The sequence below is a fragment of the Platalea leucorodia genome (assembly GCF_965183815.1).
Source record: "Platalea leucorodia genome assembly, chromosome: 16".
NCBI classification, from domain to species: domain Eukaryota; kingdom Metazoa; phylum Chordata; class Aves; order Pelecaniformes; family Threskiornithidae; genus Platalea; species Platalea leucorodia.
Genome location: NC_138838.1, coordinates 13,738,812 through 13,751,378, shown reverse-complemented (window position 1 = coordinate 13,751,378; position 12,567 = coordinate 13,738,812). Strand labels below are relative to the sequence as shown.

The 12,567-nt window shown below is 43.5% G+C and overlaps 1 protein-coding gene across 7 annotated transcripts in view; it reads left to right on the top strand.

The window, feature by feature from the left end:
- The window catches only part of PHF12 (PHD finger protein 12), a 32,902-nt gene that overhangs the window by 8,040 nt on the left and 12,295 nt on the right, over positions 1 to 12,567 (top strand). For 2 of the 7 annotated variants that reach the window (XM_082328692.1, XM_082328693.1), the window contains exons 3-7: positions 7,368 to 7,440; positions 9,031 to 9,418; positions 9,990 to 10,110; positions 11,250 to 11,382; positions 12,070 to 12,234. In XM_082328692.1, coding sequence (XP_082184818.1) covers positions 7,368 to 7,440; positions 9,031 to 9,418; positions 9,990 to 10,110; positions 11,250 to 11,382; positions 12,070 to 12,234 — 880 coding nt within the window. Of the gene's footprint in view, positions 1 to 4; positions 427 to 2,803; positions 2,875 to 3,081; positions 3,343 to 7,367; positions 7,441 to 9,030; positions 9,419 to 9,989; positions 10,111 to 11,249; positions 11,383 to 12,069; positions 12,235 to 12,567 lie in introns of those variants that run through there. The other 5 variants (XM_082328694.1, XM_082328695.1, XM_082328697.1 and 2 more) reach the window with 5 other exon arrangements.

Sequence of the window (12,567 nt, the reverse complement as noted above, 5' to 3'; positions counted from 1 at the left end):
TTAGGGTATGGAGTAAATGTTCCCTATAGCCAAAAATGAAGAAGAAAAAATTCTATAAAGCATTCTTCCAGTTGGTGTATCAGATCTTGAGTACAAAAAGGCAAAGAGCATCTCAGCCAGCTGGGGGAAATCTAGCGCCTGAACCCAACTCTAACCTATTTCTGCTGACGTCTGCTCTGCACGAGTCACTTGAAGTAAACTAGATGGAGCTGGAGATTACCGACTTTGAACCCTGCAGAAAGCGGTGGCCTGAGGATGCAATTCAGCAGGCTGAAAACCCCATGCTGAATTTCTGGCAAGCGCTACTGATTGGTGTGAAACGCCTACCTGTACAGCCTCTGACTTTGGGCAAGGCATCATGTGAACTTCCCAGTGATCTCCATCTAGAATAGCAACAGGAGCAGGATATGAAGGTGATCCGAAAAGGTGGAAAAGAATGTATACTGTGTTTTAAGGCGGGGGTGTGTGGGGGGGAGGGTTAGTGCATATTTCTATTGCTGCTCTTTTCCCTCTCCTCCCCAGTGTTCTTGGGAAAGCCTAGTCCACATGTAGATGTCAGAATTATACTTTACTTGTGCCTGTGTGAAGACAAATTCATACTTTTGCTTTTATGGGTCTGTCCTTCATCCTCTTCTGATGTACTGCTTTCCTTTTTTCCACCTTATTGCTTCTGTCCTTTCACCCCCGTCTCCTCTGAACACATTCAGAATGGCTAGGGCTGAATGTGTTCACTTCTCAGAAATCTCTGAGCTGTATTTTGATTATTTTTTTTCCCCCACCAGAGATGTCTCTTCATTTATTGTTCTTCAAAGACAAAACTGGATGAAGTGATTCTCACTAGAGCTGTGTTGTTCCTTAGCCCTCTTTCTTTTCCATGATTCTGCCCTATGTGTCATCCTGCTTTGAGAAGATGACTTCTAATCTGTTAAGGGGATGGTGCTATAAAGATCTGAACACTTAATAATGAATCTGGACGTTGAATTCAGGCTATTGTTACTATTGTCTGCAGTACAGGCATGAGTGATGCATGCGAAAGAAACGGGAGTCAGGACGTGCACAATGCCTGAATTTCTGGGTCTGACCCAAATTTTCCAAAGTCAACAAGTCTTCCTATCAACTTCCATGATTTCTGCTTATAAATAAAAAGCTGGACGGTTCCCTAGCAGATGTGCCCCAAATATCAGAGTTCATAACCAACCAAACTAACTTAAAAAAAAAATCAAAAAACCTCAGTGCAGTACAGGTGGTATTATACACTTTTTTATGCATATTTATTTATGTAGATGTATACTTGGGGTTTTTATATATATCTGGAAACTTAATATCTTAAGAAACAATACTACTTTAATTTTTTTGTCAGCCGTTAATGAGGGTAATAACTAATGGGTTGTCTAAGGAATGGTCTCTGTGGGCAGGTTCCTTCTGTAAATAGAAGTAACTAATTACATCAGGTGATCACATGTTTACGTGCAGCTTGTCCAGTTTATTGGACTCTCCTGCTTGTCAGGTCTGAGACAAAAAAAGTTCTACTTCATCACGTTGGAGGGAACTTTTCTGATTCCCTGTGAGTTTCAGGATTACCTGCGCACAAGTGCACGGGGAGGAGGCTGGACCCCTGGTGATAAGTGGGAAGGGAAGCGAGGTAAGGTAGATAGCATGTGCTTCCATGAGGTTGTACTTAGCGCTCTCTTCCCAGGATGAGACTAGCAGGAGTGGTTTGAGGAAGGATGCAAGTAAATAACTTCACTGGCTTCAAAATTCACAAAACGCTGCAGTTCACAATATACTAGTGCTTTGGTTTGTGAAACAGTACGTGGTTCTTAGGAGCACAGTAGTACTGCTGCCAGAGAGTTAAACTGCTGGTCAGCACAATGTTCTGCCCTTCCAGTGTTGAACGCTGGCTGTTTTAGAAGGTAGAAAGAAGCATACAGTGAATGAAATTTTGGAATATAGTATACCTGGCGATATTACTTCCTAAACTCTTAAAGAGTTTGAGTCTTCCTCTGCTCTTGTCCTGGCACGTGGATGGATTATGCTAGCATACCTTTATGTTTCCTTGCACGCATCTTGTTTCTCACCATCTGGCCATATAATGGTGTTTTAATCTTGTTTCTGTTCTCTGTCTGTTGCTGAGCCCTTATTTCCAACTCTGGCCATGCTGTTGGAAAGGTGCATGCTAGGCAGATGCAGTGTTCCAGATGATGGGATAATTGGTGACCTGTGAAATGGTCATGTTGGTTCCCTTCTTTGCATACTGGCAGCCAACATAATCACATACTGACCTGTCCAGTGATGTCCAGGTCTCCTTGCTGGATGTTACTAAGTTAGAACTTTTTATATGCATGCCCAAGACTTTCACTTCAATGTAAACAAAGTTATGCTGGCTGCCATCAAGCTTTTTTCCAGTAATTCCCTCAGAAGGAGTTGCACCACAGGTAAAAGTGTAGTGGCTGATGCTCCATAGTTAATGTGAATTGCACTACCAGTTTTGAGTAGGTATAACATATAAACTATGTGACCCTAATCGAGGCCAAAAAGTTAGTCTGTTGGTTTTAATGTGATCAGGTTGTGCCTGGCTTATCTGAAGTTTGGTGGTCTCTGCTTTGGTGCTTGAGGAAATCTTTGGCTTCATCAGGAAGATTGTTTCTTTTACTCCTGAGTGTCACAACTTTATCCATATTAAGGAGCAGATGGAGTTTGAAGAACTTGTAGACCTTCACTGAGTAGTTTGTGCTGAGGAATAATCCTGACGCTGCTGGAATAGAGTAGAGAGCTGACAGTATTCCTAATAACCATCTTTCAGGTAATGGAGTCTGACTTCTGCCTTCAGAAAAGGGGTCAACTCTTCTTTGATCCACGAGTTGCAATAGGAAGGTAAGAGAGTTGCAGTGGGAAGGAACTTGAAACAGGCTGCAGCTGTTGGCTTGTTTTGTGTGTTTTTTATTATGTATAAGGTAGAGGCTCCCAGCACTGGGTTCCAGGTGTCCTTCTCCTGCAGGGTTTTGAAGCAGCTGTGACCAGAAGTATGTAACTTGGGCGCAGTACAGCTGCTTCAAAGAACTGAATTTGTAAATGATGCAACTTTCTCTATTTCTCAATGGGGCGCTTGTAATGCACTGACAGTGAGTTTGGTTTCCTGGTTTGTTTTAGTTACAGCTGCCATTGAGGCTCTGCTGTAGGAAGCCAGGGAGCCTTGTTCTTTACGAAGCTGGTAGAACAGCTGTAGCTCTATCCATCATTGGGATAAATAGGAGTCCAACAGAAGAGACGAAAGCCTTCTTCCTTTATCTAACTGGCAAACATAACCTGCATCCTTCATTATCAGCCTGTCATTAAGTCTTGGTAAGTTAATTAGAAGATTTCTGAGAAGGAAAAATGTTCTTGCCTACGTTTTTTTTGTGGGGTTACTATTTTCCCCTGCATAGGAAAAAAAAAAAAAAAAATCTAAGTCCGATTGTTGAAAACAACTGACGTCAAAGACGAGTCATTCAAGAAAGCATCACCAGACCCTGGTTTGTTTTCCTGCACCATTACCCCAGCCTGATAGCTGGCTGTAGCCTGGTGGGTCCAGAGTGTGCTCTCAGTAGTGTCAATGTGCTGTTTATGCAAGATGGCCACCAGGAATGCTGTGTGTAAATAACTTCAGGTTTGCTTATAGCTGGTTCATTTGAGGGCTATGGCCCAGTTTGTGTTGAAGAAGGTGCCGTTCCTTTGAGTGTTTGTTTACTTATTTATTGAGGTCAGCAAAGTGAAGAGTAATTACAGGATTTAGACTAACAACAGGCATCTGATGTATGAGAGCTCCAGAGTGTGAAATTGAAAAGCTAAGTGGCTTCATGCTATTGTTTGCTTGATAAAGACTCCTCATATATGGGTGAGTCTTGAAGATTTTTTATTTCTTCATAGCCATTTAAATTTTATTTAAGGGAGGCTTTGCATAATGTTCAAATCTGGTACGAATTTCAGGAGATGCTACTTAACTTTTTTAGAAAAAGCCATGAGACTAGTATTACGGCAAGTGACTTTGTATCGGTGTAGTGGCTTTTTGAATAGGTAGTGATAAACATCACCTTTAATTTTCAGAGGCTTTGTATGAGTTGGTCTTCCAGGTGTTTGCATAGATACTAACCTTGAAAGTCAGACTCACTTTTTCGGAGCTGTCTTTGTCTTAAATTCAGAAACATGTTCTGCTGAGCAGATTTGATTTGGGTCACGCCAAACCTTCCAGGTGAAATAGCACTGGCCACCACTCTTGCCTGTGATGACAAAAGGGGAAACTTTCTGAAACTAAGGTTCAGCAAAATTGCACAGAACAGTACAACTGATGGGTGTGTAGTTGAAAGGAGATGTGTTGTAACTGAAGATAAATTTGGTGCTGTACAATTCTAGGTCCTGTTGGCAGCAAACACTAACGGCTGGAGATCTGCATGCTAATGAACCTATGAAAGATAGGGAGAAAGCAGCTGTGGTGCTCCTGCCAAAGTGCTAATTCTTACCTTGGTTATGAAGATCAAGTATCTTGTTCACATTTAAAAATCAGTTTCTCTTATGCTTACAGTAAAAGGTTGAAGAATGTGGTCATAACTAGTCAATTAAAACGGCATTCTTTAGTGCTTCCCTGGCTTTATGCTAAGACCCAGGAAATGCTCTCTGCTTGCAGAGATGCCAGCAGTGCAGGAACAGCATTCATCAGTCTTTGTTAGTGCAGCGAGCTGCCTTGATGAACAGTTCATTAACCAGGAGAAGCAGAATCAGTCTTTTAATACACTTGCTATAGCAGTTATGCCCTGACAGCAAGCAAAAAACTTGGAAGGCTAGTCTGAGAGCTAAAACCTTGCTGCTAGTCTGAAACTAACCTTTCCCCTTCCTTCCACAGGCCTTTGGGTAGCAGCATTCATTAAAATGCTTCACTAAGCTGTCATTTAAGAGTACTGTATATGTAGGATCTCATGGTTGTTGAGCAAATAATTCAAACATAGCAAATGGGACAATAACATACACACTTAAGAAGAAACCTGTTCTAACTCTTCTAGGCACCTCTCAATATTCACCATGGTATTAATTGTTTCATTGTAAAATGTGTAAGATTAAAGTAACAGTTAAAACAAATAACCGGAGGCATCTGGCAGCGCGTGGATCCCTGGCATGCCGTGCGTGCATTGGAATGGGGCAGACGTGTTTCCAGCAGTTCAGACACGCTCGTTGGTAGCTTCAGAGGGCTAAAATTCACTACAAACAAATCAAAGTCCGTAGTGTTTGGTCATCCCCCACCTCCCCCTTGAGGTGCTGGGAGGGGAAGGGGCAATGGACCAGATGGATCTGTACTTGCTGTAGCTGCAGATCTAAAAGCTCAGTTTCTAGCAGGAGTAAAACCTGAACTATTGCAGGATCCACCACAGGACTCAGAATGGATTTACATGGCAGCGAGCACACAGGGATCATTCGTTACTCTCTTCCTTTCACCCCTCTTCCCTGCTTCTATTAGTAAAAGATTAGTTTGGGGCAGGGGGGAGTTACTGCTTCAGCCAAACATTTGAGACTTCATGTAAAGCAGCCAGCAGTTGAGGCTTTGGTGCTCTTGTCTAGAGCCTGATCTCTTGTTCATCCAAGTCCTCCAGGAAATGAGAAAATAAGCTGCAGGTATGTTTGTGCATGTATGCAGAGTGCTGCATTTCTGGAGCGCCTGGAACACGGAGGCCTCTGAAACCCTGCACTCCTCCTCAAAATGGCTGCCAGATGTGTTGGCTCTACTGAATTCCCTGGAGCCTGACACCAGAAATGCTGAGGTTATTACCAGTTTGGTTCTTGCTGTGTTCTTCCTTCAGTCTTCCAGGCATAGTGTTGCAAGACCGAGTGTGACCCTGGATGGCTGCGGTACCTGCAGAGGCTTTCTGTTGGCACATTGGCGTGCTCGGGGCAAGGCTCGCTGGGACTCTGTTTAAACAAAGGAAGCGTGTTTGTTTTTACAGCTCAAGCTTGGGAGCCTGGGCTGGGATCCTGTGCCATTTCCCCATGCTAGGAGCAAGATTCTCAAGGAAGACAGCCTCTCCCTTTGCTGCAAAGCACAGCTCTTACTGGCCAACAAGTATGCAAGTTATGCTCTCTGGCTTGTCAGTGCTGGAGACTTGCTAAAGCTTAACTTGGATTTGGTTTGATATTTGTCTGTAGGTGCAATAATCAGTATAGAGACTCCTGAGGCAAACCACCATCTGGCTGCCCATGCTCGCGTGGCTTCTCGGGCCGGTCTTGTAAGCTCCTTGCTAGTGTAGCTGCACTACTGCTTGATCACCTTGTAACCCAGTCAGTCCTGGCTGGATCCTTTGTAACCCATTTCCCAGTGGGAAATGGAGCTTCCAGGTCCTGCAATAGTGCATCTATCTGTTGAGTGTTCAGCACAGGAGAGGAGACTTGCTATGCGGCTGTCTTTAGCATCAGTAGGCAGAACTTTTAAAAGTGTATCTTAGAGCCACGCTGCATGGTAACTGGGTGTTTTTCTGACAGCATGTACACTTTTCTTCCAACAGTCAGCAGTTTGCTGAAATAACAAATCTTAATGGTAAAGAACTGTTGGAAAGTACTTGAGCTAGTAGTATGATCTATAAGTGTGCCATCTAACATATGCTGCTCTGCCTTTAACTGAGGAAAAGTGTTTCTCAAAATAGTGCTCCTTCCTCCTTCATCTAATTTGCTTTGGTTTATTTCTAGCATCAAAATAAGAACGTCATTTCGATGTGATACAGCTTTTATAGTAAGTGCAGATCCATATGAGTAGGATGTATCTTGTGCTTCATAGCCAAGGCAAGCTGTATATGGTGACACTTTTAAGAGTATTTGGGTTGTCTTAAGATAGAAAGTGGTTTCCACTATTAAGTAAGTGTGCCCAGGGATGGAGTACCTGAGAAGCAGTGGGTAGACTTCATGGCAGCTTGTTCTGTTGGACTCAGACTGCACATTCAAGGGATGGAAATGCCTAGATACATGACTGTGCTTGCTGCACGGGAATCTGTGTAGTCTTATACGGAGTAATCAAGTTATTTAAGGAGGTGTTGGTGTTAGGGGGGAGGTATACGTGTTGCACACAAGTGAATCTTCCATTTGTCTTTGCTACTCAATTCTAAGACTGTCTTCTGAAACTGTGGAGCATGCTGCATCACAGAGATGAGATGGGTGTCGTGGAAGACTAGTTTCTTAGAAGCGTCTTGCTAAGTGGATGTATGGGGGAGTGAAACTGGGGAGCATCATCGTAAAGAAAAGGCAGAAATGCCTGAGACCGGAACCTGCAGAGCTACCCTGACTTGGGCTGCGTGTACGTGAGAAGAGGCATTCCAGAAATAACAGTAAAGTGTTGCTTTGTGTTTCTCTTGTAGCAACCCTCCGCTCAGTGAGGAAATGCTGCCTCCGGGGGAGTGGATGTGTCACCGCTGCACTGTACGCCGCAAGGTAAAGCCTCTTGTAACAGACGTGATCCCTGCCCTTCCGACTGTCCATTTGAAACGTGAACCCTGTGTTTTATACCTTCCTCTCCCCTTAATGTGTATATATGTACCACCAGAGTTGCTCTTTGTGCTTGCAGTTGCAAAGGGTTTTGTTAGGAACAGGCTTAAAGAAAACTAAGGGGTCTTGATGAGACCCTCCTGGTATTTTTAACCTCTCTAGTAGAAACCACAAAACTGAAGTGCCTGATATGTTCTTGTCAAGCTGTGCCTTTTAAACTGTTTTCCTTCCCCCCCACTTCTGGAAAGGAGGGAGAGCTGAGGCACAGAGGGAATGGGAGTGGCTCCCATGCTTGAGGAGGTGAGCTGTCTACAGGCAAAACGGGAGTCATGTTAATGCAGCTTTGGCATCAGGGCTGTGATTCTGGTTAGTGTGTGTTTTTTAGAAGTGTGACTTCACAGCAGTTGCACATCAGCAGAGGGTGAAATCACAGTGAGTTATGATTTCCTGGGTTGTTGAACAGGATGGGGAGGAGATGATTGGGCAAGATTGTGGCTTGTCTTTTTTTTTTTTTTTTTTTCCTTGATGCTCTTTCTCCAGGAAGCTGTCTTGCACAATGTAAACATCTTATTGCTGTGACTACGTAAGACTGCATAGCAGAGGGTTTAGAAACTGCACCAAACTATCTAGCAACTGTTCCCTTGAAGTGACACGCAAAATAGATTGGAAGAAAACTGTGTACTCAGCCTTTTGTTCCTGAAGCGATTGCCTTGTTAGTTTCCAGGGTACTGTTCAGCCATCTGCCAACAGTAAAAATGAAGGTCGCAAATTTAAAAAATAATAATAAATAGAGAGAGGAAAAAGAAAAAAAATCCCCAACTTTTCTGTATTAAAAATTGCCTGATAAGACTTTGCTCCTTTTACAGACCATTTTAGTGATTGAGTAGATTGGTTCATCTGTATTGGTGATGCTGTCAGGCACTGGAGCAGTGCACAGTTGCCCGTACTAGGTCATGCCGCAACCCCTCCTGTTGCAAAATGGATCTCGCAGTGATTGCAACCTATTGTTTTCCTCTGCTGCAGTTCTCCCTGCCCACCTTGTTCAAGATTCCTGTCATCAAGAGATAGCAGAGTGTTGTTTGTGTATTGTGCTTGTATTCTCAAGCTGACCTTCTCATTCCATGGTGGGTTCGGATGCACTGCCAGGGTTAATAGACTGCATTGGCAATGAATGGTCTACTGTGGAGTTTCTCAGTGTTGGCTATCAAAGTAAACAGAGTTCTCTGATTTGTCAAGTATTTAGGCCTAGATGCTGTGAAATGTCCTGATCTGGACTTAAATACAGCTATCCTGAAAGGAGAGAGACAGGGTAATTTTTTTCCCCATGCTTGGTTCCCTTCAGCTGTTTTGTCATCTGTACATTAGCTGTGATCAGATTGGTTTTGCTAGGTCAAGGCTTTAATGACTTCACGGGGGAAGTTGTAGTAAGTGGCTCAAGCTTTTTCAGGTGCTGTTTGTCTTCAGTTGCATATTTGTCAAGGTTGATGTGCTTTGTTTGTGGCCTCCATGATAAGCCTGCCTATTCATGTCGTGCAGAAGCGAGAACAGAAGAAAGAGCTGGGGCAGGTAAATGGATTGGTGGACAAATCTGGGAAAAGGACCACCTCCCCCACCAGTGACGCAGACCTGTTGGACAGGTCTAGCAGCAGCATCAGGGCTAATGCGCATGCCAGGATCTTGGAAAGGAGAGCAAGCCGGCCTGGCACTCCAACATCCAATGCCAGCACCGAGACCCCCAACTCAGAGCAGAATGATGTCGATGAGGACATAATTGACGTGGATGATGACTCTGCCATTGCAGAAATGGATTGTGGGCAGCCCCAGCTGAAGCGACCCTTTGAGCTTCTTATTGCTGCTGCCATGGAAAGGAACCCAACGCAGTTCCAGTTGCCGAATGAACTGACCTGCACCACAGCACTTCCAGGTGAGCGATAGCTTGTCTAGTGTTGGTGTAGATGTCTGCAGTTGCATCCTGCTGCCATCTTGCCTCTTTTCACTCTCAACTCCTTGGTAGTTGTGGCTCCAGTGATGCTCACTGGTGAAAGCAAAGGGTACAGAAGTACTTCTGGTCCTTGTCCAGCTGTCCAACAGCAGGTGGCCTTTCAGATGTGAGCTGTGGGCCACTGCTACTACGCACTACGCCTCCATCAGCACTTGTGATGGAGGCTTGCTGTTGTCACCTTAGTCTAGATCATCAATCTGAAGAAAAAAATTCCAATTGTCAAAATACTTGATTTTGATTTATGATATGATAATCTAGTAACAAAGTAATGACTTCATGTATAGGATGTCACTGAAATCATTAAGGATAAAATATGCCTGCCTTTAAAGACAGTCTCTGTCACTTAAGCTTAGATTTAGTGGTTGATAAGGGTTCCTTAAGCAGCTGGTTTTGCCTTTTCTGTTTGCCTCTGCCTGAGATGATTACGTGTATCTACCAGAAAGCAGATCTCTGCTATGTGGGTAACCCAAAGCCTTTTAAAATTTACTTTCAGGTACTAGTAAGAGGAGGAGAAAGGAAGAAACCACAGGAAAGAATGTCAAGAAAGCACAACACGAGTTAGACCACAATGGTTTGGTTCCCTTGCCGGTGAAAGTCTGCTTCACATGCAACAGGTACTTGACTCTTCCAGGGAAGCTGCTCGGTGTAGCTGCACCCTTCACGGGAGCAAAGTTCTTGCTGACAAAAGTAGATGACCTGTTCCCTTTCCCATTCTCCTTCATTACTTGCTTACAAGTTACAGTCCTCTAAACAAATGGGGGAATAATCATCTTTGCTAAATAACAAATGTTTAACCATAGCAAGTGTAGGTGTGGCTTCTGCAGCCATGCGTGGCTGTAAAGGGTTTTAAAATGTAGCCTGAAGAGAGTGAACCATCTTGTCTTCAGTGTTTTTCTACTAAGAAATATTCTAAAGTGATGGTGGTTTAGAAAACGGAGATATTTGTTTATGGTTCATGAAGGGACTACACGAGGAGGTGACCCTTAGGAAATAGAAATCTACTGAGAGAGATAAAAGGAAAATAGGAATATTGTGCTGAAATAGTAAATCTGAAAACCAGTACAAAATACTGCTGTTTTTTATAACTGCATAAAAAATTGCACAGATAGATCCCAATTCAAAATGTCAGTGAAAAAGAAAAACTTTATTTCAGGAACCCAGTCAGAGTGAGTTTCTGGAAGTGGGCTGGAGACTCAGGAGAGTGGAGCTTTTATGGAGAACAGCTGATGACTTTGTCATAGAGTGAGGACTTCTTTAAAGCCTGGGGAATTGGATGTAGTAGCTTTCTGGAGTTTGAGACTTGTTCTGAGAACATCTTGTTGAAGTAAATGTCCCAACTTCACACAAGATTCATCTGAGAAAAATTGTAATAACCTAAATCTGAGATTTCCTTTTCTTCTCTGAATTTTGTTCCAAATGAAGCCACTCAGAACTAATGCACAAGGTCAACTTGAAAAGTTGCTTCTGTGAATCTGACAAGTGCTTATAGCTTTGGCATCTCTTCTGCCAAAGGACCTCCTTTGCACTGAGAAACCCTCACGTGCATGGACAAGACCTTTTGCGTTGAGTGGGTCTTGCAGAAGGTCCATATAGATCGAGTTACACATCTGAAGCCTAATTTTAGATGCAAATAACGTAGTGTAGGGGAATTGGTGGGGAAAGATAAGCTAAAGTGGTTAGCTGAGCTTGCCTGCATATTCAGTTTATACCCTATATTCTGCATGGGAAATAAGATGCGTCTGTCTCTTTGCAGGAGTTGCAGAGTGGCACCTCTAATTCAGTGTGATTATTGCCCACTCCTGTTCCACATGGATTGTCTGGAGCCACCGCTTACTGCCATGCCTCTGGGTAGATGGATGTGCCCAAATCACATAGAACATGTGGTGGTAAGCAGGACTATGATTGCAGTATGGTAACCAGATGCTGGAGTGGAACCTGGCAGGTCCATTAAAGGACAAAGTACAAGAAATGTAAAACTCTTATTGCTCCCTGTAACGCTTGTAAAGCTCCTGCTGCAAGCAACACACTCTACAAAGGAATATCATGCTGCTATCTGCAATAAAATATAAAGATGGGGGAACTCCTTCCTGTAACTGAAGCTGACAGCTCAGATTGTGGCTCACTGACAGCTTGTCTAGTTTTTTAGACCGGACTCCTTAAGATCTAGATGAGCTTCCAGAACTGTGATACAAAGCAGCACAGAGCTACAAATAGAGGAAGTAATTCTTTGCATGCTTAACCCAAAAAACTTTCATTCCAAGAGGGAGTTTTCATTTTTGGAAAAGCAGTGTACTTGAGACTTAAATACTCAGGAAACAGGGGGCTGAAACAAAGGGCTTGCACTCAGACAAACTGCTTCTGAGAGCATTGACGCTGCTTAGTAGGCCTCTCAATGCTTTTGTATTCATCTCCAGCAATGTGTCCTTTAACAGAAATGATTAGTGCTGCAGGAAACATAGTCTAAAGCTGAGCTGATGCTGTACTGCCAGTGCTACGAGGCGTTATGAAAGTCTTAGGGTACATTAGAGTGATCTGCAGATCCCTAACTCCTGTGGCATTATCTGATCACCCAGCTGAACCAGAAGAACTTGACCCTGAGTAATCGGTGCCGAGTATTTGACCGGTTCCAGGACACCATATCTCAGCATGTTGTCAAAGTGGATTTCTTAAACCGAATCCATAAGAAACATCCTCCAAATCGCAGAGTTCTTCAATCAGTAAAGAGAAAAGGTTTGAAGGTATGTGTAAACAAGCAGGTGTCGGTGAAACTCCCTGTATATGTGTTCTAGTTTGGAAAGGAACCCAGCATGCCCTGTAGGGATAGCCTCTTGGGGCAGAAGGAAGAGGTGGTTGGTGAGAGGTCTGGAAGTCAGCAGTTACTTTTCACTAGGTGTAGGATTTAAGAAGCTCTTTTTCCGCCAACCATAAGACTCAGCTATTAGAAGTAAGCCTTTAAATCTAGCACAAGCATAGAAAGTACAACATACAACCTCCTGAAGGTGGTCCTACAGTCAGAATTGGGGCTGCCACATGTTCTGTGTTAAACCCCAAAGAGTAATTGCTGCCAGAAT